This window comes from Buteo buteo, chromosome 8 (genome assembly GCF_964188355.1).
Source record: "Buteo buteo chromosome 8, bButBut1.hap1.1, whole genome shotgun sequence".
NCBI classification, from domain to species: Eukaryota; Metazoa; Chordata; class Aves; order Accipitriformes; family Accipitridae; genus Buteo; species Buteo buteo.
The window spans coordinates 30,043,846-30,071,390 of NC_134178.1; the positions used below are offsets into that span (position 1 = coordinate 30,043,846).

General features: G+C 37.1%; 1 protein-coding gene across 1 annotated transcript in view; it reads left to right on the top strand.

The window, feature by feature from the left end:
* The window catches only part of CADM2 (cell adhesion molecule 2), a 679,799-nt gene extending 662,481 nt beyond the window's left edge, over nt 1-17,318 (top strand). Inside the window, exons 9-10 of the mRNA XM_075033947.1 lie at nt 14,134-14,259; nt 15,833-17,318. Coding sequence (XP_074890048.1) covers nt 14,134-14,259; nt 15,833-15,951 — 245 coding nt within the window. The 3' untranslated portion in view covers nt 15,952-17,318. The remainder of the gene's footprint in view (nt 1-14,133; nt 14,260-15,832) is intronic.
* The last annotated feature ends 10,227 nt before the right edge of the window (nt 17,319-27,545 follow it).

Here is a 27,545-nt window from a genome sequence, read left to right on the forward strand (position 1 = left end):
AAATCTAACCTCTCAGTAATTGTAAACATAATTTGATGGAAAGTCCATTGGAACAATTTGATGATCTTTGACATTCTTATTATGTATAATGGTTTGTAAAACATTATCTGAAAATAATCTAGTATGGATTTTTTTTTTCAGAATGGCTACTGTGACCCTGTTTTGAGATAAAGCAAAAAATTTATTTAAAGAAAAACCAAATTATTAGAGGAAGACAAGGCCCTTTATATCACATAGAGTTTTCCTCTGCCAACATACAGCTGCTTTCTGTGGTATAATTTTTAAGGTTTTATATGACCTCCTGCTCCCTTATTCAAATGTGTCCATTACTAGAAGGTAGGAGAAAAGTAATTGGAGATCCTGTTGAATTTTTGACTATGAATAAAACAGTGATGGCAACAATGTAAGACAACACAGAAAGAACAGTACATCTTAAAGCAATAGTAGGATCTTAGCATCCATCTGCTGGATGGTGGTTTATTATTAACTCTGTTCATTTTACGATGCAGAAATCTGGAAAAGCTATTTATCTATTTTTTTTTTCCATGTATTGTTCATTTTGGTAGCTTATGACCCATTTCCTAGAACTGTAGAATAATATAAATTGTAAGGGACCTCTGGAGATCATCTGGTCCAAGCCCAGCTTAGAGTACGGCTACTGTGCATCAGGTGGCCTAGGGCCTCATTCAGGTGAGTTTTACATATGTCCAAGGATGGAGAACCCGCAGCATCTATGCGTAACTTCTTCCAGTGTTTGACCATCCTTGTGGTGAAAAAAAAATTTTATTATCTAGTTTGAATTTCCGATGTTCCAGCTTGTGTCCATTGCCTCTCATCTGTGCGCACCTCTAATAAGAGTCTGGCTCCCATGTAGCAGCTGAAGATAGCAATAATGTTTCCTCCCTTAGCTCTCTCTTCTTAAGACTGAAAAAAATGTAATTCTCTCAGTATCTCCTCATACATTATGTGCTCCAGCCCCCAACCACCTTGTTGACCCTTACTGCCTATGAGTGTGGGCAACCACTAACTAGCTAACCTCTGCAGGCTATGAATTTGCTGCTGTCTTTTATTTTTGGATATTGTTCACCAGGATTGTCATGCTTATTATATTTTTTATATATATATTTTATATATATATTATATTATGGCTCATATTTGCAGAGTCATGGTAACTTTTGGAACAATACTAGTTTATAGTACCATGAAGATTTAACTGTTTATGCCCTATGGTGGCAATGAAAGGCACAAACGTCCCTTGAAATATCTAACATGTTGATGTGCTTGAACAGTTACTAAAGTTATTAAAAGAAATGGCTGTACCTGTACACACATTATTTTTAAACAGTAACATTTTATGGGTCATCTAGTGTGATTGTTGTGATTGCTTTTGTTGCTCAGTTGTCTTGAAAATGGTAGGATTACCTTGTAATACTGTTCACTGAAACCTTCACAGCTAGATGAAGGTTTGCTTGCTTCATGTAATTTTAAAGTTCCAAACTGTATTGTTGAATTTGTTTAAGATACAGGTAAAGGAACTGACCTTTAAATGCTCCCCTGAGATTTTAGGAAGTTAGTGTAACTAAATATAAAGAAGTTTTAATCATAATTTTCTAAGTTTAATTGTAATACATAAATTATTAGCACTTTTGAGAAAGTAGACGTTACTGGGACAAAAAAGAAAACTGAAGCCTGGAGACTATAGCTGTTCATTTTTAAACGTTAATTCTCAACTACGTTCTTGTATCAGCTGACATACATCTTCAATGATTCTATTATTAAAATGGAACAACTTTTCTTGTTAAATTCAGGGTTATTTCATGTCAACCTGGTTAACAATGTTTAACAACATCCCTGATACTTCTCTGTTTGTTTCCAAAATCTGGAAGTAGATTCATCCTATTTCTGGCTTATTCCCATATTTCTGTTTATTTTTATCTTCATCAATTACATGGTGTGGATTACTTTTAGTAATGTAGCTGTGTAAAGCTATCTTGTTCAGTCTTGTATCTCAGAAATAAAGGTATCCAGCTGTTAATTTCTTCATTATCCAAGCACATAATAATAGATGCTCAGTTTGTAAGGATAGGTGAATTACCTGCCTTACCCCTACTACCACGGTATCTCAAAATCATTCATTGTTCTAGGAGTCATCCTATGACTCAAGATCATTCATTGTTCATGAGTCTCAATTTATTTTAGGGGAACTGAGGCACAGATAAAGAAAACACTTTGCCAAAGCACACACCCAGGTATTTGTTGCATGGCAAGGATTTAAACCTGATTTTTCATGCTTATCCCTGGAAAAACTAACCTTCCTCTCAAGGATTGTCACCAGCATGGTGTCCTGGAGGGATACGTCACCAACCTCTGGGCTTTACACATTGCTGTGAGCAGACTGTCACTGCTAGGCAGAGCAAGGGTACATTTTTATGATTTTTCTGGACTGCAAGGTGTAAAAAACCCCTTTCCACCTTAAGTACTGAAATAGATTTTGCAGGAACAGGCCACATGCTGCCTCCTTGGCCCAGGTGACAAGAGCAGCGCTTTGATGAGAGGCTGCTGCCAGCGAGGGGGACTCTCTGATTATGCACTGCCCAGCACCACAGGCTCAGTGCTGCTTCTGGCGCCAGACCCAGACATGCTGGTGTCAGAGAGAAGCTGTTGCAATGGACTCTGAATTCATGAATCTCACCTCCGCAGGAGGAGTGAATGGCTTGCTAAAGTTTCCAGAGGGCAAGGAAGGCTAGAAACACTGCTTCTCACAGCTAAAGGAATCCTAGCTCCTTCTTTAGTTTATCTGTGTCTCCTTTGGTAGCCAGTGTCTTGTAAACTGAAACTGGGATCTATCAGTCCAGTTCCAACTCTAGAAAAGCACTTAATCTTGTTTTAAGTCCTATTTGTTGCATACTTACTTGTTTTACTGAATTAAGGGCTGTAACACCAGAAACTTTGGAATATCCACATATGGCTTCCTATACTCAACCTTTCAGAAAGAATCTCTGTTTTTCTGATGCATATAGTATCTACTAGCTTCATGTTGGGAATGATATTGTTATAAATGTTAGTGAGATAGTCATAACTAAAATTTTGCTGACTAACAAAAGCTTCTGCATCAAACAGAATGTTATAATGATCAGAATCACATTTTTGGAGTGCATCTTTATTTTTAATCAGTTTAAGCACACAGAATACTTCAGAGAGAAACATCATGTGCCTTACATGGCTATAATGTAAAGGGAACAGACTTATTAGGAAGGAAGGGAAGAAAGAAAGAGTTAAAGAAAAGTTGCTCACCAGTGGCATTTGGAAAAGTCATGTCAATTCCAGCTTTGTTTGGAACATTGCTTTTTGCTTTCACATTTTGTGTTCATGCTTTCCTAAAGAGAGAACTAAGTTTTTAGAGGTCTTTTAAGAGGAAATGTCATTTAATGAACCACTTCAGTTAAGTAAGAGCGGATGCCAAGTGATGTAGGCTAATGAAACAATTTAGGGTGAAGGGTTTATATGGAAAATCTCATGCAGTTAAAACAGAGTAAGAACTGAATAGGGAAAGGAAGGGAAAGTTACTTGTTGGAGTGATCAAATAGGAGATGAGCAGAATATTTCTAGAGTAAAATATGCCGTGAGATGTTTCCTAGACTCGTGAATGCTTCCATGAGCTTTTTACAGACCAATGGCTAGAAAGAAACCAATTTTAACCACTACAGTACAAAGATGCAGTCCTTATAAGAGCTGTAGAGCAACAAGAGCTTTTTGCTGGGCTTTACAACAAGAATTTAAAGGGCCAAAGCTCTACTTGCTGGGCAGCACCTTGATTTACACAGAGTGTCCTGGTACACTTTCTGGGTAGAATGAATGTTCAACAAGAAGTGCAAATGTGATACAGTAGACCAGAAATATCCATAGTTTGGCTAGGGGAGGAGATTTGTCTTTTTTAAAAAATAAGTACTGGTATTTTCAATTTTGAATTAATTTTGTTGTTATTCTGTGAGTTATAAACCTCAAAGAGCTGTAAATCATAAGAAAGAACAGCCCTTCTAACCGCAATTAGTTGCTCTGTGAATACCCCAGACACATTTTCCCCTAGCCTTTCTTTCTTACCATAAGTTTTTTAAAAGGACTTCAGTAATGTAGTAAATTTTTACTTTCCATGTATTGCAGCCACCACTGCAAGGAGAGGTGTAAAGTAAATGGAGAAATGGCAGCATCATTTTCTATTTTTTTCCTTGAAATTTCTATTGTTTCTTTTTTGGGTAGCTGGTTGGGATTTTTCTTTAATGAAAGGCCCTGAATCTCTGAATTTCTGTTCAGAGAGAGGTCTGCATTTTTTTCATTAGATAAAGTATAATTCGAAACTATTGACATATTTTGCAGGACTTTTCTGATTTTTAAAGTTCAACTCAAGAACTGTTCCAGCACGCCACTTACACTTATTTCACCAGCGTTAGACTTCTTGCAGCATTCCAGCATCAGGAACAGGCTAAGGCTACTATTAAATTGGGTTTGCCATCTTCAAATAGTGTGAGCACAATCAGCATTTAGTAAAATAAACATGGCCCCATTATTTCTTAATGCCTTGCTTAACAACTTTAAGATTAGACTGCGTCTCCCATACTCCCAGTAGGCAGCACTTAAACAGTGAGTAATACTTCTGTCTGCCGTAGTCAAGCAATCCCAAATGTAAGTAATTTACAGGATGGCATTAGGGACTGCTACAAGAGACATATTGTAATATGTCACTGAAAATCAGCCTGCCTCTGCACGTTTGATCAACAGCCAGATGGAGGCTTTTATCACATTTATTTAATCTGAAATATACATAGTAATTACAGTGGACCTCTGATTTTTTCAGTCCTCATCGCTGTCTCAAGAGAAGGTAGGAAATGAATCTGTCAGTTGCAAACTAGTGTGGATGTGACCCCCTTGGTAGAATCCGGATGTACTGCAGCTAGCAGTGCTGACAATAGAGATCATGAGTGCTGCTGGAAATGAATGCATGCTGCCAAGTTAAAAAAAATAGGCCCATAAACCAAAAACTGTGTAGCTTTATTTTTTTATGAATACAAAAAACCTTTAGAAAAGCAAAGATCAACTTTATTCTTAGCAAATCCATTACCAATCAATGGCATTAAGAGCAAACAGTCTCTTACTAATAGCTGGATGGTATTTAACTTTAAGGCATCTGAAAACAATGAAGTCTTAATGTTCCCAGAGGAGAATTTGGTTAAGATATTGAATTCCATCAAGCATGTCATTATTAAATGGGGAAAATATTGTTGTTTCCATTAGTACAGAGTTGGCATAAAGAATGGATAGCATTCAATTAAACCACAGGCAAAAATTCAAACAAATTGATGGTAGTTTTATTGCTCGGACAGGTACTTCACTAATGGATATTGCCATTGTCCCAAAGTATTTACATAAGATTTTATGCCCTAATTAAAACAGCTATAAAAGATGCCTCATATATTAACGGGGGTGCTTACCTTCCTATCAATAATTTACTCTTCTTTTCTGTTACTCTGTGCATTACAACAGACTGTCTCTGCTAATGACTCTCACATCTCTGTTTCTGAGATGAGCTGGGTCAGTCAACAGCCTCTTTTGGATCAGTTACCCTAACCGCAAGTATGCCTGGCTAATCTTCTAGAGATATATTGACAGATAAAATATGCTAATAACTGGCAAAGAGGAAATTCTGTTACAATTACTCATGCTGAGTAGTCCCACGACAGATTAAATTGCTATTCAGCATGAATAAGGTGTCATATTCTGGCTGCAAGTGGCTGGTTTACTGGGGTGTTTTGATGTCATTATAGGCTTATAATTATTCTAATCTGATTTGGTAAGAAAAAATTAGTATGACAAGCATAAAGAATTCATTTGAACAATAGGTTTTCTTCCATCACAGAATAAGTTTTAATTAGAGCTGTTCTTCAATTAAATTAAAGCTGCTCTTCTTGGTTTTAAAACTCTCATGAACATATTCAGTACAATGTACCTTGTGCAACTGTGATCTGTTCATGCCTCTCTGATCCTTATACAACCATACATGTTCTTGGCTAACTATATGTCTGTGGCTCTGCTTTACTGGTAAGAAAGCCTTCTCCTCCCTAGCTTCTGCCATTGGGACCAGCTTTGTCTCTATCTCTGTGCTTCACTGAACCTCTCCATTTGTTTCATACCATTTCTCGGCTGAAAGCATGTCTTTCTTGCACTGCTTATTTGAGGTAGTATTTATTATTTGAGCTCTGCAGTGGTACTGATTAGCTCTGAGAAGCAATCTGTGAGGGAGTTTGTATAGCAACATAAAAACAAATGGCAAAAAAGTCACAGTGGAAACTTTTATACTCCTTTCTAGCAGGCTTAAGCTATTGAGACTTCTTTAAGGTTAGCAGAATAACTTTCTTAAATACTTTGAGTGATTACTCTCTTAGCAATCTTCACCATAGTTCATGATGTGTAGTTGTGGTGATAATGTGTTGATTTCTCATGATATGTGAAAGATAAGGCTGCCAGAGACCATCTGAGTGCCTGGCCCCAACCTCTGTGACAGCAGGCAGCAACAGAAGCCTATGCTTAGAAAATTCTGCTGAGCACATTTTCCATGCTCCCTTCCCACACAATCATGTTCATACTCTCTCTAGCAAACCGAAGTCTGTAGGAAGTGACCAAAAGCCACAACTATAAGGTACTACAAGGATGGGAGCAGAATAGTACATTGGCATCTCCAGTCTCTCTCTTAATTAGAGAATGGTTCATTATTTGTATAGATAATTAACTTCTGATGACAGGAAAAGGAGTTGTGCGCACACACACACACCTACTCCAGCTGGTGCCTGTACTTTTTTTGATGAAGAAAACCAAGAAGATCAGGGATCCTCCTGTATTTATTGATGGAAAGTCATCAGAAGAAAGATGACACTTATGTGTTTTTTCTCACAAAGTAGGAAGTCATGCATCTTGATTAATTAAATTAAAATGCTGGAAGCAGAGTTAAGGCATCACCTGCCTGTCGCTGCAGCCCACAGTTGACTCATTCAGGGAGAGAAACTTAACAGGGTAATTCTACAGTCATCTGTGCCGGTTGTCTCTTTCCCTACAGCCTCCTGTTTCAGTAGCCAGAAATTATAGCTGGACAGGCTGCAAGTATTTCTTCAAACCCTGAACTGACTTAATTATCCTCTACAGAAAATAGGATTAAAGCAAAAATTTGCAGATTTTAGTTCTTTTTTTCCTAAGACAAAGTCTGAAGCAATTAATGGGTTTATTGACAGACAAAAATATAATATTGCAATAAGAAAAGTCTTTTATGTGCTCTAATTGGACGAATTGTTCCCTTCAGGAAACTGGAACTTTTAAAGCAGCATTAACAAAAAAAAAAAGGAAAAGGAAAAAAAAACTTTAAAAAAACCTCTGTCAATGGCACAAGAGACAAAATCTGGAACGAGGCTCTAAGGACCCTGAAAAATACTGTTAAACTTTTTGTCTTAACATTGTAGGTATACAGCTTTCTTATTAGCATTGCAAAAAATACATTTACAAAATAAATAGGTATGAGTAATGCTTTTATTTACCTTTGACAAGGGCCACCTGCTTACAAATACATATCAGAAGACATTTGGGTGTTTCTCTCCACTGAAATTAGTCTTAGATTCACGAGAACATGAACTCTTCAAAAGGAGCTGTAGGTTCAGCTGCTGAAATGTTAGTGTGGGAATTTTATCCTTCTGGGATGTGGGGTCTTCTTAATAAGAAAGTATGTATAATTCAGTACTGTGAAAAAAACAACTTAGAGACAAAATGGGCCAAATGTGCTACTGCAGTAACACAGGAAGAAAAGGCTATCAATTCCTTTGAAGGTTTACAAGTAAACTTTTTTCCTGCCTGTCTTCTCTATGGTTGATGATGTTGTACTTTAAAATAGCAGTTTATATATGCTGTGTATTAGTACACTGTTTTGTTCTTTGCTTCAGGCACTGAAGGAAAAAGAAGCTTGTCACTTATTTTAAGTTCAGAATTGGTTAATAACAAAACACATTTTCAACAAATTTTACAACCAGCCCCTTTGGGCAGCTACTCTTTACAATTTAAATGAAGGTGCAGAAACTTTCTGTTCCCCCTTAACAATACTTTCACAAGTTTCACGTACATGTATTTTAGTGGTTAGCAATATATTACAAAATGAGATTAAAAGTACCTGTTTCAGCACTCCAGGCCAAGCAAGGGAAATTGAACTCTGGGGTACCCAAATTAAGATGCGAAAATGGGTAAATTCTACTTACCAGCATTTATCACAGACAGCACTACTGCCACTTTTCCTAAAGCAAATACCTTGTCAGCTATCACTTCAGTCCTACCTCCTATCCATATTGTGAGTAAATTCCTATTTTAGTCTTTTCTCCTACTGATGTTAGACAAATCATTGAGGTTTTTTGGTTTGGTTTTTTTTGTGGTTTTGGGGGTTTGGTTTTGTTTTGTTTTTAATTTTTAATTTTTTTTCCAAAGCTTACATTTGTGGGACAGTTAAAAATTATATGGACCCTATGGCTAAATCTGGTGAATTATATTAGCCTAAATAAATTTTTAAAACAAAGTTTGTTCCATAAACTGCAGAAAAAAATCTTCTCTGATTTCTAATGAGATTGAGCCTCATGGTTGATTGCCTTTTTAACTTATTTATACAAATACTGCAGTGTGAGCTGACTCATTGAGACAAGAAGGAAGAGAAGCAGGAAGAGTGGGTATAGGGGCAAGGGGAGAAAGGTGAGGTGAGAAGGGCTCAGATGTTATAAATGCCACCTAACCACGTGAAAAGCTTCAGACAGGCTCTGTGCCGTATTGGACACCAAAATACTCACAGTGGAGAGAAACCTCTAATGAAAAATTGATTCTTGGGCACAGATTTTGACTGAAGCTTTTGTCTCTGTTAGGGTTTTTCTAAAGACATCCTTCCTAGAGGTTCTCTGATATCTAATAAGGTCTAAGCTCCTGCAGCAACCTGTCCTCTCAGGTTAGTTATAGGAAAACAATAATCTTGAGATCTTTACTGTCTCTTAAAACTCATTGTAATGGATCCATGGTCTTAAGTAATTTGGACAGAGTGAGAGAGCATGATCACACAAGCTATCTCTCCTTAGGAAATTAAGCTGCAACGCAGAGAAATTTCAATGGGTAATATTTCTAATTTAACTTACATTCACTGGTGGACTCCACAAAATCCAAAACTACTTGCTTCCCATAGTTTTTGCAGTTTGCTCTTCTCTGGATAAGGCACTTCTTAAAAGTAGTGCAGGTATAAATGTCTCATGATTTGTGGTTCCTTGCTAGATTTTCTCCCGAAACGTTGACTGGCTCCCACCACTCATTTTCACCCTGCCCTCATCTGCAACAATTCAACAGCCCTTCAAATATGACAGAGCAGTTTATTTAATTTTTGTGCTTTTTGTGTTTCCCCACGCTAAAATGCACATTGCTTTACTGATCTGATTTTGAGCCAGGCCCTTCAAACAATTGCTTTTGCAAAAGTATGAAGTACTGGAAAGTTGTGCTGGGGGTAATAACAAGTCCCTGAATATGGGGAAAGAAGCAGGAGTCACTTGAAGAGATTTTTCTGCCACATAAATTGTAACATGGCGCCATGCCCCAGGAGCCCGTGCTGGAGCTGGTCTACTTTGCCTCAGCAATTGATTATTCATGAAATCAGTAAAGGTGGCTATAGGCTGGTGGTTTCAGTACTTCTCTGAGAAATGGGACATCCCTGTCCTTTTCCCAGCCTTAAGGAACAGTAATTTATTGAATAATACATCTACTTAATATGTCTTCATTTTGTGAATGCTATTTAAGCTCCACAGCAAATTAGGACCTTTATTTCCAATTTTTCTTTTAGTAGAAATGGTCAAAACAAATTATTATTTTGGATGCCTCAAACCTGGGTGCATCTTATGCTCAGAGTGATTTTTTAAAACTTCAGCACTTGAGCCAAAAATACATGTTAATAAAGTTCTGCAATAAAGGGAACTACTTGAGCATATATTCCTCAAAATATGCCATTTCAGCATTCACAAATGTGCTTGTTCTTTTTTTGCTCAGGAAAGGGTTATCTGACCCTTTGCTGCAGCCTGCTCAGTCAAGTCAACTATGCATAAATAAGAAGGAAACTTATGCGGGAAGAAAATGAAATTAGATTAATAATTAACATATACTTTATGCAAAAGCATGAAAAACTGTTCCAAAATTTCTCTGCTTAACTAAAATGTGAATTCACATAAAAATATTCTACACTGAAACTTTGTCAGCAGGTCATAAAAAGCACATTTCTACTTATTTAATAGGTCTAAGATTTATCTGATGTGTTTCATTTCTTAATGAATGATACATTTTTTTTTCCTCTTAGTCATTTTAATTGTGTTACTTCTGTAGGTTTGTGAACAAACAGTAACGGGCAAATCCCAGAAGTTAAAAATGGGTGCAACTTCACAGCATCAGCAATCAGTATTTCAAAGAGGCTTCCTAAATTTAGGAAAAAAAAAAAAAAAGATTATTTTGAGCTTTTGTGTAATTATCTTGCTATAAGGTTTCCTTAGTCTCGTCAAAGGATGAAATAAACAGAAAAAGAACTGATCTTTGAAGAAGATCTAGTCCAATTACAAAATTTTAATTTCACTGTTTAAGGCCATGACTACTGTAGCTGCCTGTGCTCATGCAGTAAAAAACAGTCTATATTTAAAACAGGAACAGAGTAATCTAATTTTTTGTTTGTTTGTTTTGAAACAGCTGGATTATAAGTATATATTGCAAGTTGCATACTTAAGATTTCATTTGCTGGAGGATTTGCTTCATTTGTATGTGGCAGGGTAGGATTTACCTGGTAAAGCCCATGAAGCTTATAATGGAAACCTAAAAATAATCTGAATATTGTTCTATTTTTTGGAAAGCAAACTGTGGAGTGGTCAGTGCCCAAATACAGACTTAGCACTTTCAGGAACTTTAATGGGAGTTGCTAATACGAATGCCCAGAACACTTGGATAATTATACATGTTCACTGTATAAATACCTAAAATACAAAATGGCATAGTTTCCAGACCCCTGTATTTCTATCTTTCAGATACTGTTCAGGCACATTTTGACATAGTAATTATTTATACAATGATAGATAGCCCCAGATCTATAATTCACTCATGGGGCTTAGGTCATTTCATGAAAAGGAAAAGTATAGTGCATTACTCTGTATGCATAATGTAGAGCGTATTTCTATTTAATGCTAACATTATATTTCTGTGAGGACACTATTTCTATGAGGTGCACTTCCTGTTCAGAATATTGTTTATTTTGTACAGATTTTCATTTTGAGATGAAAGAATGCTTGTTTCCCAAGAAAATATTGGCCATTTCTGAGGATATTCCTTTATTTCCTTCCCTTCCATCTCTTCCTTCCTTTTCTTCCTTTCCTTTTTTCTTTTCAACAAATAAATTGTTCAGTGGTAATATAATGGTCACAAGTCATGTACAAGTTTTTTTGTGGACAAACTTGTCTAGCAATACTTATCAATATCATCTGGCTTTGATACCAAAGTTAAGAGATTATAGCAGAAATACAATAGTACCTTTGCCTTCCAATGAATACCTAAATTAATTTTAAAGTTAAAAATTTCAACCTATAGCAGCAGTAGAATCTCATTAATCCACGCTAATAGGTAGGAGCCTTATATTTATGCTGGCTTCAGATCACTTCATGTAGTCACATCAGGTATGTCAGAGGAGTGAGTCGCTATGTATAGGAAATCACCTGAGGATGAAAACACAGAGGCATATTCATCTGAGTATTTATCTATAATGTTTATTAAAGCTCACAGATACATTGTAAATCTGGGTATTGAGCTAAGGCTGTACACTGCAATCACCTTTCAGAAAATGCCTCTAGATAAAGTGCTGTGCTAACCTTTCTCTGAATTATACTCTGCATCAGGTAGTATATTAATATCTCCTTTCGTTCTTTAATTTTACTGCTAGTATACTAGCAGGAGTTAGCTTTTAGTGGGAAAACATGTTCATGCTGCTCCTGGCGCAGTGTTGGGGAAGAGCATTTCCTGCAGGTCACATGCAGCACTTGGGGACGCTGGTGCTCTTTAGTGCCCAAATGGGTGCTACCTTTTTGCTGCAGGGAGAGGGTTTACGGCAACATTGCTACAGGTGCCACAGAAGGAGGAATTTGCTAGATGGCTCAAGCAGGCTGACAATCCTGCAGCAAGCTGTCACCTTCCATTTTTTCAAGTGAGCAGTCCCTCCTCCTTACTCTTCTTGCAAAACAGAGCCTCTGCAAGGAGTGGGAAAGGATGGCTCTGCGCTCCAAGCTCTTCCTTTGAGGAGGCAAGACTTCAGCTGTCTTGCTTTTCCCTCCAAGGCTGCTGGCGCACAGAACTCGGGGTCATTTTTAATTACCAAAATAGAGCTGATATCACCTTGGACTGATTCAGCATACTTGGTGTACTGCCACCAATGGTAGCACCATGCCAGGAGGTTCATGGAGACAGAGGGGGCAGTCACAGCTGACTTTATAAGGTGATTCTAGCTTTTTTGAGGCCAATACCGACTGTTTGCCGTTATGTCCACAGACATGTTGTCGCCAGCTTCCCCAAAGTCCTCTTAGCAGCCAGAAGAGGAAGAAGTGGGACCTCAGAATGCCAGCAATAACTGACAAAGCCATGCTTGATGGGTTCAGTGACTGTTAAGAGCAGAACTGTATCTCTAACAGTGGCCATACCACTCTGTGCTCCAGCAAACTGAAAGTGTAGTTTCAGTATGCCTGACAGTTTACAAGAGGAGAGGAAAACATGATTCTTTTATTCCATCTATATAATGTTATATTTATGTACACTATGTGTGTATGTAGATATATCTATACATCTTACTGTTATACAATGATCCTGGTCAGCAGAACGTAATTGTGGTATCATGGAGTCACACCTCCTCGGTCAGAGGCCCTTCTATCATCTTTACAGAGGTGCCCTCTTTTCTGTGTAAATATTTTTCCTGCTGTTCCTTTTTGCAAAGCAAAGAAGTTGTTTGCAAACTATTTGTAGAATATAAACAGCTTCTACAAGGGAAATGCCCTTGAACCAGTGAGAGTGGACTGATTGCAACATACAGTACGTGCTAATACCATCTTCAGAGCATCTTCTACTGTAACTTCATAGCAGAGGCATTTTCATTAAAATAGAAATCTTACCATGATACTTAGATTGAATTTTTACTGTCTTTGCATATTTCAGGTGAGTTAACAGTCACAGGTTGCTGGTTCATTGTTCAAAAGCTCCAAAGGATTACTCATCCCTAAGTAGTGCCATTTCCCATGATTGCCTCTTTGCTACTTTTGTGAAGCACCAGGCGACAGAACAGGCAAATGACCAGCACAGAAAGCTTGAATCTGGCAGTGTTCCTAGTGCTCTGCCCAGAGTTAGTAAAATGAACCTGCTAATACATTACAGCTATTACAGCTGGCTCACATTGGGTGTTAATCGAGTATTCATAGTAAATTCACAGACTGATGCTTGAGACTGAATGATGATCTTTCAGGTTGCCTGATACCTTTATCTGACCAAATTCATGCAGACTCAGCCATGTGCAGAGGAACTTGGCATGGCTGCACTTTATCTGCCTTTTTATTTGTGGTGCAATAGGATAAGAGTGAGAGGAAGAGAATATATAAGGGTTCCCTACTGAGAATCAGTTCTATAAATTATGTATTATGCAGACACTACTCTGCTGATGCTATCTGATCCCCAATTCTCAGTTCCTTGTTTTTCCTTCTATAAATAGCTATGGCCAGGTTTTCAGTTGTAAAATGACGAGGACAAAACCAGAAACCTTTCCCATTTAACAACCTCTGCCAAAGAAGAATAAGGTAATATTTTTCATAACTGTGATGTCCTCAGGGCTTTAACAATGTGGGAATACAAGCAGCACTATGTTGTTGATAAGATACTGGTAGTAAAAGTGGGAATAACCATGCTGAATATTAAAGAGGGAAATGCCCTATTTTCAGGATGATCGGTATAAAACTTTGTATTGTGAATTTTTCTGTCAATTTTTGTCTGTTTAGGACCACTTTTGCTTTTTGTTTCTCCCTCTAGATCCAAATGCTTTGGCTGGACAGACTGGACCTGACCATGCTCTTATAGGAGGAATAGTGGCTGTAGTTGTCTTTGTAACACTATGTTCTATAATTCTCCTTGGTCGATACCTGGCAAGACATAAAGGTACGACAGATTTAGTGGAAGTTCAGTCACTTTTGGAAGCAAGGCATGATTTCACCTGGGAGTGCTGTTCTCTTTCACTTTCCCCCGTCTGCTAAATGATTTGGACAAGAAAGCTCAGTTCACAGTCCTGTCGCAAGTGAAGTCCCTGTGAATTTTAGCCAGTTTTCAGTGGACTGGCTGAGGCAAAGGACGTCTAGTTACATGCCCAAGGTCATCTCATAAGTGAGTCACTTAAAGAGACGAAGAGGTAAAAGTGCCCCTTGGTTTTGGCCCTTAGCTCTAGACACTTGATTTCATGATCTCATAGTTTTAACTAGTATATCAATTCCACAGAATATATATATGTATTGAGTGAACAAGATTTTTCATTTTAATAAATTGTGCTAATACCTTAAGTATGTATTTAAAAGATAATATTAGAAGCCAGTGGTGAGTTTTCAGATCAGTTACTTTTACCAATGATCCCACTGGAATAAGGGGTTCATTCCTGGGCCAAGCTTTACTTTATCCAGAGATTTCACCTTAAGAATTCTACTCCCTTCATTTTCAGTCCCCTCCACCATTAGAGATAACAGGCATGGAGTAACACTGACTTCTGACTAAGCTTCATTGTAATCCTATTTTGACCTAGGTAATTCCAGAATAATTTCTTGATATTTAACCTCTGAATGGCTTGTAGACCTATTTGATTCCCTACCCACCCCACCCTACCCCCCAAAAAGTGAAGAGAGTATTAGTGTTGGTATTAACTCATTAAATCTAATTTCAGATAGGATAATCATATGGCTAGCAGACATAATGTGATAAAAACACCTTTTTAATTTGATTGGACTGTTCAGGGGAAAACCAAGATTTTTTAATGAGCCAGTGAAAGTGTGTCTCTTTTGTTTTACTTTCCTGAATGAAGTTATACAACTTATGCCAACATAAATAATGTTTTTCACAAAGGAAAAGTTGACTATTGTACACAATTCTTTTTATTCATATCCTCAGCATAAAAATATCTATGATAGTTTATTATGAGTGGGTTTAGTTAATAAAACTACCTGAATTTTGTAATTCTTAGAAATGACTATGATAAAGTTCTGTACAATTAAAGTATAGATATGAGAAAAAATAGAAATACAAAAATAATCAGTGGCAATTTTTTTAAAAAAATAAGTGCTTATGAATATCTAAGTCATCAAAGTTGGTTTGTTTTTTTATGGGTACCCGTTCCATGAAATAACTAAGATTTTATCATGTATTCTGTAATTGCAAAATATGTTGAATATTCATTGCAGTTAGATAAAGTGGATTTTTATTAAGAGATTTCCTTAATTTATTGTGGATATACTGGAATTTATGTATGTGCATTATCAGTATTAATACTATAAATATTTCTTAGACAAATTAGAAAGTTGAGCATACCTGTATGATGTATAATAAAATTGTGTAAAAAATATTTGTCCATTCATGAAGCAATTGGAGCATTGTTAGAAAAGTACATCCTATAATGCAGTGTAAAGCTAAAAAAACCCTAATCTTTCTTTTTTTTTTTTCTTTTTCTATTCTCTTGTACTGATTTCTATAGGAACATATTTAACAAATGAAGCAAAGGGAGCTGAAGATGCACCTGATGCCGACACAGCCATTATCAATGCAGAAGGCAGCCAAGTCAATGCAGAGGAGAAAAAAGAGTATTTCATTTAGATGCAAAGCTAGAATCTTGGAGTTTTGCTTATCAGGCTGACTGCTGGAGAAAACTGGCTATCATTTCTCAGAATTCATTCCTGCCATCTTCTGCTATCTTTATTAACTCACATAAGTAGCCAGTTTATGCCAACAGTCAGCTGTTGACATCATCATTCTATAATTACAGTATCATGCGTAAAGCAGGACATTTCTTATTGCCTAAAATTCATATCCACTGCTCTCTTAACATACAGTGCTTGAATATACAGCCTTAACAATGTTAATCATCATCTTAATCCAAGTTTTCTACATTTTTAAATGTTATGCAGCTTTCTTCTTTTTCAATTTTCTTTTATCATGTCCCCACTAGTGTGTCATAGAACAATATTCATAACAAATACTATTAGGTGAGGACGTAATTTACTTACATAAAATGTTAAGTCTAAGATTAGAGGTTTACAAAGAATGTTTTATACATGTCTATCTAAAATTCAAAAAGCAACTTGTTTTTGAAACATATGCCCTAGGAAACACAAACTGAAATCTTTTTGGTATAGTTTCTTGTATGCTTGGATTTGGTGGGAAAAAACTATCCACTGAATTTTTTATTTTGTTTTGCTTTGTTTTGTTATGTTTTAAATGGTACCTTGACAACAGTGCCATGTTTCAGTGGTAAAAACATGCTGAATAGCTATACAGATTCTGCAAAGTTAGATAATAGTGCTTCATTTGAAACAAATTTGTCCTGCCCTTTTACTGCTTTTTGGGATCGCAAAATTAGAGAACTTTCTGAGTAATTTCTGGGTTTATAATTTATTTGCTTCACATGAACTCACCTGCCTACTCAAATTTGAAGTGTTCATGGGGCACAACAGCAAGGCATTTTAGTATCTGTATATAGTGCATATAATAAATTCAATTAAACATTATTTGATACATATTTAACTTTTTTGGCAGTAGCTAAGTCAGTCACAAGTAAGCATTTTCTAATGTCCATTATATCCCTTTAGATATGACTCAAATCAATATTCTGAGTAGATAACATGTAGTAGTATTTTTTTGTCTGTATGTCCTAGCACTGTTCAGCAGCAAACTTTTCTAGTTCTTGTTAATTTTTTCTTTGTTATACAATGGAAGCACAATGTTATATGGAAAGGTAGTTTTAAGCTAACAACCAGTGCACAGCCTCAGGTTTTAAATTACAACCACATTTGATTACTATCCTTAAAAATACTATTGAGTTGCTAAAATTCTCAATTTTTAATTTGGCAGTTCCAGAGCTGCTTCTTTATGTTGGTTTGCCAAAAAAAAAAAAAAAAAAAAAAAAAGAAAAAAAAAGAAAAAAAAAGAAAAAATAGAAGTGTTAAAACAAAAGATATATGTTTTGTGTATACAGTAAATGGACTAATTCTTTATATTAAAATCCTGTCTATGCATTTTGTGAGGTACAAACTTATGTCACCGTGAATGATAGAGAATTACTGCCATGCTTTTAGCTCCACAGTGAAAGTATCTGTTTGGATTATTTCTGAAATTTTTTGTGTAATTGACAGCTGAAAAATCACATGCTCTTAAATATGACAACAAAACACTGTAAGCCCATTGGCTTATTTCCTCTTCCAATGAAATAAAAAGGTTGCTATAACAGCTCTCGGAAATGATTCTACACTGGAGAACGCAAGTTAGTCTAGCTGGAGCTTGTCTTGCTCCTAAGTTTTGCACCTTTGACAAAAGACTATTTCTCTCTGATTGCTGTACTTGTGAAGCCTAAAAGCATGATGGTCTGCTGTAAAGGACTTTCTCCTGGGATTTTATTTTTGTGTGGGGAAGGGAGAGTTTGGAATATGACATCATGTAGTATGGTAAAATGGAAGATAAAGGTGCTGTGTCAGATTATTTATCAGAAGAGTATAAACCTTTTAAGAACAATATTAGAGTATTTTAATTGTTTTTGTTGAAGCATTTATCTTGTTAATTTCTAAGAAAGAAGGGTGACGTCAATCAAAGCAGCACTTTTTTTCAAAATATACAGACATAAATAATATGATGTGGTTGAGTGTTAACATAATAAATCATATACAGTATGACATTTTAAAGAAATAAGTCTGCATTGATGTGATTGCATGCTTGTTTTTACAGTTCACTCCATACCCATCTGTGGAAAAATGCAATAATATGTTAATATAATATGGTAGTTTGAGAGAACCAGGTAGGTGCTACTAGACACATTGAAAACTAGTATAGGTTTACAAGATATTCATGTCTTTCAAAACATACACATGTAAAAGGCTGGCAAAGGAAGTAATTCAGTTTAATACCAAAAATATGGGTTCTTGTCACAACAGTAAGTTACATTAGCAAAAAAGTAAGTTACATTAGTACAGTATCACATATGACAAGGTTTTATTTCAGGACCTGGGGCCCAGTTCAACCAAGCATTTAAGCACATGCTCAGCTTCAGGTGTCGGAGAAGTTCCATTGGACTGTAAGGCACTATTCATATGCTTAAAAATAAGTGCTTCCCTGGATGAGGGCCTTGTTTGCTCAAGTGGAATTCCCCACCAGTGTGGTGTTTACACCTTTCTTCATTCTTCCTGACTCCAGCTTGCTCGAATAGTAGGGTTGTTACTTGAACCATTACCCAACCAAGGTCAGGTAGGATATTCAAAAGCAGGATTGCCCCTGGGGTAACCATTTCAAACCATTTTCTCCAGTGGCGTAGAAACAGCATTTAAACTTTGCAAAAAGAGATATAAATTGTACTGTTAAAATAGGTTATTTCATTGGCTGTCAGTGAAAACTTCTCACATGTGCTCATTTTTAACGCAGTTGATCTTCCATTATCTTGCGCCTGATGATGTCCCTTGCATCTGTGCAAAGCAGGTGTGAAAAACCCCACACCAAGCATTCTGCCTGGATAGCACTTTGCAAGCCTGTCTGGTCTTCACAGGTTTAAATTACTACACTAGGTGTAAAGAGGCATCCCTCTTTTTTGTAAGCAGAACCATGGCTCAACACTAATGACATTCAGTAGGCTAAAAGCCAGTCATCCATTCCCTTTGTCCAAGATCCCATTCTGAAATACCGCTTTTATTATGGTGTGAGGTATCCAGTGAATGTGTAAAATGGAGGCTCTGAATGGGAACCACCCTCCCTAAAATGTGACATCCTCTCCCCCACGCACTTGCAGAGTAGTTTTCTCAAGACCAGGTAGCTAGTTTCTGCCAGTGTACTGTTTACGGTGTCGATTGCTGATTATTTTTAAACTTTTGGATGTAGATTTTTTTTTTTAATGCTTCAAGAACATTCTCATGATTTGAACAAGAAAAAGGTGCATCAGAAGACAAGGGATGCATCCTCCCTCTCTTTTAGTGTCATCTGACAAACCAAGAAACAGTTTAAGGAACCTGACGTTTAACTTGAGGCTCAGAATTTAAGCTAGAATATTTTAAAAAGTTTCCACATTACTTAAGGATGGTTCGTCTTGCACTGAGACTCCCTCTAAAGGAGTACATGAAGAAAACCAACTTTTCCAAGTAAGACATGAAAGTTAACATCTTGTGTATTTTCATTACAGTATGATATATATATATAACTATTTCAATTAAAAGAAAGGACAGAATCATCTGTAATTATGTAATTCATGATTGTAACAGCACTGAGGTTACCATGTACGCACATGTACAGTAGCTATTTCAACAGTTACAGTGTAGTTACATGTAATTCCCTGTAACATAGCAGTTATAGTGTAATTTAGTGCCACTTATTGTAAAGTGTTACCAAAAGGAAAATGGAGTTCTTACCTTTACAATTCCATTCAAATTAAAGGTAAGTTTATTAAATTAGCACCATAAATCTGCATTTAAGAATTAAGAATTGCATTTCTTAATTAAGGAGGTGATTTAAAACTTCATGTTCATACTGCAGCTTCCCCCACCGCTTACCCAGACTCCTCCAAGTGTCTAATCTCTACACTCCTAGGAACTGGTAATCTGTGATGAACATACCAAAAATCCAGCTACTTCAACTTTAATTGAATAAGCTGTCTAATAGAGAAAAACAAACAACAAAAATAACGAGTAATGCTTTTTATTAAGTGGCACAAAGTACACACTAAAAACTATGCAAAAATATAGGTAAATACAGTGTACTTACATGTAAGTATCTTGTACTTGCTGTGTATGGATATTGGAAAACCGTGTAATTATAATATGCATTTTGATTATTTCAAGCAGGGGGATGACCCCTAACAGTCATAAGGAAAAACTGGAAGGTACATATACAAGCAGTGGTTATCCTAATGCAATATGTGTAATTCCTTTACTTGCAATGACAACTAATTTATAAAAATGCTTATACCACTCCTCATTCTCACTAGCTTTGTTTTCCATTTCTTTGAGGCCCATTAAATATCACTGAAAAACCTTTAGGCAAAGTAAGACACTGACTCTGCTAACGGCTTTGCTGCCAGCACTCTGTATGTCTGGCAACACTGTTCTGTAATCTATTTCTGGCTCAACTGCACAAGTTTCCTCTTTTTTTCTGTCCTCAAGGGAGCCTAGTATATTAAGATGCTGAAATATGCTGCCATATGCCCTGGTATTTTTAGCATGAGCAACAGAGAAAGAGAGCAAGCAAGCTGCATTCTCCTGACCCCTATTTTGCTGAATCACCTCACCTGGAATTTCCACTACTTGCTCAGTAACGCCAGGTAATCTTAAATTGTAAGTACAAAATGCTTCCATCAAAGTACAGAGGATGCCTTTAATGATAAAGCTAACATTTTGTAAACATGAAGTTTTGTATTACTGATCTTTTTACTTCTCGCCACTTTTCCATCATACCCTTCCAGAAGGAATGCACTGAAAGACAGATAACATAGAATGGCAAAAAAAGAAAAGAATATTGTAAGCCTTCTTGTGGTTGCCATTGCTATAACCCTCCTTTGTGTCCCATGTAACAGGCAAATAGATGTATTTAGCAACTGCCATTAGCATCATTCCACACTACTATTCCTAGAATATGACATCTACCTCTTAGTCTAAATACGAGCTATGGGATATTTGTATACATTTTAAATACTACTGAATCTTTGGTGTAGTCTTGAAATAAGATCACTGTACTATTTTTCTTCTGTTAAAAATAGAAAAAAAAATATTGCCTAGGTTCCTAATTCTTGCCCTGTTTTTCACTAATTTTGGGATAGTTTGAGCTTTTAACAGGGCATAAGGACACAGCCTCAGCTGGTATAAATCAGCTTCACTCTGTTGCCTTAAATGTGGGCCAATTTACACTGGCTGGGGATTCATCCCAAACAGCTTAAAAATAAACTGGTGTAACACATCAATATTTAATCAGCACTAGATAATGATGTGCAATTCAACTCCAACACAATTCTTCCCAGTAAGGCATGCAGGTTTGAAGAGAAACTTATAAAAGCACATGCAAGCTTTTGAATTAAATATGCAATACCAATACTGTTGAGATATTCTGACATGTCTCTTACTTATTTAAACATAATAATGCTAGAGCATGTTTACATTAAAAACACTCAATGCATGGGAGACAGGGAAGGACTATTGCAAACAATAAGAGAAAATTAAATGGATAGAACAGCCTTTGATGTCAACAGAGCAGAGTAGAAACTTACCAAGTGTAGGACTTCCTACATGGTTTTTCAGAGTGGACCTAGTACCTCTAAAGCCTCTTCTTGCTATCAATGAATCTAACCCAGCACTCTGCACTTGTTTTAACTCAGGAGGAATTAAGGGTACAAGCATGGTTTAACACAGCACACTTCCGTATCGCTCCACATCCTCAGGATGCTCCAAGCTTTGTGAACTTCCAGCAGCCCTTAAGGGAATTCTTCCAGCATCTAGGAATCATCTTGTTGCCAAACCATGTTCATTTTCTTCAGCAATGTTTAATGTACTCGCAGCCAGACGGAAGACAGTGTGGAGCCAATATGATGACTGTACAGAACTAGGGGCTTCCAGAGCCTCTCAGTAGATGGCAAAAAAATAAAAAATTCTTCATGGCTTCTGTGTTTACTATAGAGCTGCCTTCCATGTTCTGTGTCTTAAGTCATTTATTCTCTGCTGGGCTAAAGCAGCAGTCTAATTGGAAAGGAGGTAGGAAAAAAAGTCTCTCCTCTAAAAGGAGCAGTCTGTGTTACTATTAAAAAAAGTTCAAGAATTTTTATTTCTTCTTTTTTTTAAGATTTCAGGTGCAAAGCCAAGCCTGTTGGGGTCAGCACTTTAGCACTTTCCCTGTGTTCAGGGTCAAACCAGCAGTGTTTCATGTGTGAGCTCTGATCTCACATTTCAGCACAAACTACAGACAGCCTTACCCTGCCCTTATGCACAGTGCTGAAAATCACTGATGCTGTTTTCTTCTAATCATACTCATTCCCTTAGTCTTATTCTACTGTGAAATCATTGAAGGGTTTTAATAATAGGTTCAAAAGGAGGGGTTTTAAAGTAATAACTTGTAAAGAAAATAATAATGATGATCATCAACTGTTTATGTTGATTATGAAGAGGAGGAAAATCTTTAATTGCTGGACTGAATTCTTTATCACTTCCTCTTTCTGTCCTTTCTATGCATATTGATTAATGTTAGTAAATATGCAGTTGCACATGTTGTCCTTTTTCAGTGAAAGCAGATTTTCTTATACCCCTATATAGCTTCCATAGAAATATGCAAATATGACCTATAATCATGTGCTTCTGCCTAAACAGTGAGCCAAGACAGTCAATTAATGGATTACTGGATTACATTCATATATGTCCTGCTTCCATAAAAGTTGGGTACAATACACCTATTGATTTCAAAAGAACAAGGCTCAAGTCCTTAATGCACATGTTTGAGTTGCTATTTAGCTCTTGTCCAACAGAATTGTAAAGCAATCCTTGCACATCCTTTACTTTTAGCCTAGATATTTTATAACTACAAAAAACCTTCAGTTCAGCAGGAAGTTTCCTAGAATAAATAATAAGGCATAATTTGTGAAAGGACTATAACAACTTCATCTATTCATAGTCAGTGTAAGTGTATTCTCCTAGGAACTCCAGTATACTCTGCTCTTACACTGGCAATTTATGGCCTTGGGAAGGATATATTTGAATGGTTCAGAAATACAACTACTAATCTGCAAACAAAATCCATGGGAATTAAACATATTGCACTGATGGTGAGACACATTTACTTCATGTAATTTCCTCATTAATAACTTTAAGCAGACAAAATGCATATTGTAATGTTAGGTACATGACACTTGCATGTTGCTATGCCTATATACTTACAAAGTATTCAATGTGTACTTAGTGGTGCTTAAAAAATGTCATGTACAGTTCTTCTAAACATTCTTACAGGGTTCCCATTTGCACTTCATCTTTCAGAAAAGTCTTGTCAGAAAATTGTCTGATGAATATTATTGAAAAAAAATAAAATTTCAATTTTAGTTATCTGTTGGACATTTCTGAATTGTCTATTCATTTAATATATTTCCTGGTGCTTGCCAGTTTGGCAGTGGAGTTGATTTAGACCAGTGGCTGTACACACAGACTGTTCGCTGAGCAGATTTTGCTGTTTCTAGTAGAACTGTTATATACTTCTCTAAATATTAATTCTGAGATTTTAAACAGTTATCCAAGAAAAATAATCTGAGAGACACTGGTATTTTACAGATAATTACAAATTCTATTATTTTATTTGATGTTCGCATACTGTTTACCATGTATTGCTTTATAGTTTCTTCTGACTAAGTAACAACTTTTGGATGCTGTCCTCACTGTAGGAGAAATTCATCCTTATGAAGAGGTCAAGTGCTGAAAAAGCATTTAAGCCTGTGGGACTTAAATGGTGGCTTAGCCTTCTTGAAGGAGCTAGAGAATTCATGCAAGATTTTCTACACCACTTATCATGTTTGAGTTGATGTTATAAAGGGCAAGAAGGCCACTGGTCTCAAAGGGAGAAAGACAAATGTCACAGGGAAGAGGAAATTCTGAGAGGGTCTGTGTTTATGAAGAAGCAGCAAGTCCCAGACACAGAGAGAGACACTAATAGAGTTTGGTACCTCCATGCAGAGGATATCCCACTGCTGTTGCACATCTGTGATGGCAGAGCTTTCCTATGACCTAAATTAAGCACACATTTGAAAGCGCTGTTGGATTCAGCAGATTTGTTCTTATCTTTATTACTTTTTTTCACTAAACCAAAATATGTCCCCTTAAGCAATTTTTCGTGTGCAATAACAGACTTTTTAAATACAGAAGCAATGCAGATTTCCACATGATCCTCGATGTCATTCATATGCCCATGATTTAGGGCAAAGCATGCTGGAAATCAACAGTGTACCCAAAGAAAATTACACAGTCCAGCAAATGGCACAAACTACCACTGGATTTATAGTTTTCTGCATTCAAGCTGTAATTCCTTTAGTACTGTCCTGTTTTCCTGCATCAGCCAAAAGTTTCCCCGAAGGTAACTGCACTTTGCTCTGTGCCTTTCCCTGGACGAGAGTAGATTCTTCTGGTGATCACCCTAACCTGATTCCTTTGAAAAAAGAGTCCTGAATCTATAAATGCTGGTAAGCAATGTCTTTCATCAACAAACAACAAAATACCTGCCCTCCTCCCCACCTTCTGTAGTATTAAAAGGCAAGAGTCCCTTTTTGTCTGGGTTTTTGGTTTGATTTGGTTTGGGTTTGTTTGGTTTGGTGTGGTCGTTTGGGGTTTTTTTTTGCAATAGGAGGGAGTTTGGGGTTTTTTTTTGCAAAAGGGGAAACAAACATGTTTTCTTTAAAAATGTAAAGGCTGCTTGAAATTTCATTGAATGCTGAGAATAATTTTGTTGAATACAGAGTCTCTGTACCAGACTGTCATGGCATTATATGCTGATGTGAAAGAGAGTCTACTTACCCCTTAATAGTCATCAGACACCTATATGAAGATATACATACTTTTTCAGAAGTAGTGTTACAGAGCAACACTTGGCCAAGCTCAGCTGGTAAGTGTAAGGTAAAGGTAAGTGCAATTAGTGAAATGCAGAGATGATCAAGTGGGGATGATGAAGGTGATTCCTTGCTTGACAAAAGAGTCATAGTACATTGCCTTCTCATTCCGCTTCAAGCATTTGGCAACATCCTGAGCCATGGGAGGGCACTTTTGATTAGCTTTGGGCTACTTACTTGCCCTAGCTCTTGCTCCTGCTGAGTTCATAGCAATAGCTTCTCTGCTGCTCAAGGCGAAGAGGCTAGGGCCTTATTGATTCTGCAAGCTGCATGCAGGAAGAAAAGAAGACAGAGGGTGTTTTTAAGCAAGCCGGAAAGATTTTTTAGAAAGAGGCCTCTTCTTTATTCTGTGGCAATTTACAGGAAATTAGCACTAATGTCAGCTGGTAAAGATAGTAACCATCCCCGCTTGGTGTATTGCGGGGGAGTACATCCTCCAGGTCGTGCCAGCTGGCTGGAAGAAAAAACGAGGGGGAGGGAGGGAGTGGAGAGAGAAGGCAAAGCCGTGCACATGCCAGGAGCATGGGAGACAGGTTTGTCCCTTTCTAGGTGCCGGACCAAAGGGGAGCCTGTTATTCTTCTTTTCAGTCAGTATTCACTTTTAGAGCTTCAGCTAAAAGAGGTGCAAAAAGGAACTGGTCCAACCAGCAGAATCACGGAGCTACTGAACAGCAAGAAATATTCTCCAAAACACTGATGTCAACACCTGGCAAACAGGCAGTGTTTCTCATTACAAGGGCTTTGAGTTGATTGAACTTAAAGAGAGGTGGGAGTTTATAAGATGCAAAGAAAGGAAGAAGAAGAAACAAGCAAATCAGAATTTGGACCTTGACAGATGAAGTTGGATAGAAAGTACAAGTAATTGAAATGGAAAAAATACCTCTTCCAAGGGCTTTTAGTTCTGTTCTGTATCAGAGCATTACCCAGCTCCTTCACAGGACAAAGAAAATATTTCATATAATTCTGTAATTTTTCCAGTGCATTTTCACTCTTTCCGGAGCATCTAATGCTAACCTCAGAGACAAAAGTGCATATACCATGATGTGGTCCAGTTAAAGTACATCATTATGTTGCACTCACTAACATAGTTTGAGATTACCCTCCAGAACAGCAGTGAGCAACATTACTAAGAACTGTCATATTTATTTTCTCATCCACTCCCCACGGAGGAGTGTGTGTGCAATGAAGCATTGTGGTTGGTTTATTTATTTATTTATCTATTTTCATATTTCCCCTATGTTTATATAAGAGGTTTAGATTAAAAAAGCACTTTGTACTTGGAGAAGAAACCAATACAGTTTGTCATGGTCCCTTCTTCTTGTGAGATTCAATGCTCCAGTTTTAGAAAATTCCCCCTGTAAAACCTTAAGTGTGATAGAAGAACAGAGTTATTGATGATGGTCTACATTTATGAACTCTAGGGAACCTTTCAGCTACACTCAAATCTGGCCTTTAAAATAAAGTCCAAGACCTTGGACTAAATTCCAAAAACTGTAAGAAGCCAATGTAGGCTGCAGGGAGCAAACTGAGCTTGCTTGTTACTAAGAAGATGCATCCAAGTTTTGCACGCCTTTGAGGGTGCATGAGGGCATTCTTCATGGCCAGCTATATTACCTGGCTGTAGCCCAGAGGTGACATTGATGAATTTCTGCCACCACCTTCAAATTCATTTATTGCCTAAAGATGGTAAAAAGCAATGGTCATTGCTGCTGTAGAGAAGGGCAGCAGTACTCCTGTTGGGTGGGTAGCAATGCCACTGTGTCAGTTTGAGGCCTGTTTTTGGCATTCCCCAGAGGCAGACTGGCCCCTAAATGTTATTTACCTGGACACAATTGAGATTGGTGCCCTCTTCATGCAGCTAGCACATGATTGCAGCGCATCTGACCAACCAGCCTCCTGTCTGCATGGGGAAGCTGAAGCTGATGTAGGAGAGGATTAATCCTGTGGGACTGGACAGCTGCAAGATGGAGGTATGGTTTCCCATAACTACTCCCTGGGTGCCTCAGGCCAGAAAAGCTGATGTCAGTACCTTCCCCTTTTACAGCAACCCTTGTACAGCACATGAAAACCTCTTTGAGAGCTATGTCATTTCACAGAGTAGAAGGGAAGAGGGTCACTAGGTCATTACAGAGAGTCTCATTTACACATCATAAACTTCTCTGATGGGTGGTTTAGGGACTGTAAGAAGTCTGTTCACAATTAATATCAGAGATCACTGAAATGTGAATGCAGGGTCCTCTGGTTCTGTGTGAAATTAGTAGTGGGCTATAATTTTGGGTTTTCATTTGTCAGGTTGTATGAGCTCATAAACACACAGGCACAGATACACAGAAACATACACACACATAAGCACAACACTTACTTTGTGTATTTTTCTATACCTTCTTCTTACCCCAGTAGATATCTTCTACTTGCTCTACTACTCCAAGCTCATGATTTTATATCTACCATAGTCTCTCAGGACACAGCTTTCTCTTTTTCATGTTTGTTTTATAGCTGTACAGCTGCCAGTGATGCTTTGTTTGGCATAGGTAAACTAACTCTAGGTTGACTCATTGATCAGTAAATTTGGTTGAAAGTTTTTCACCCAGAGGCATAT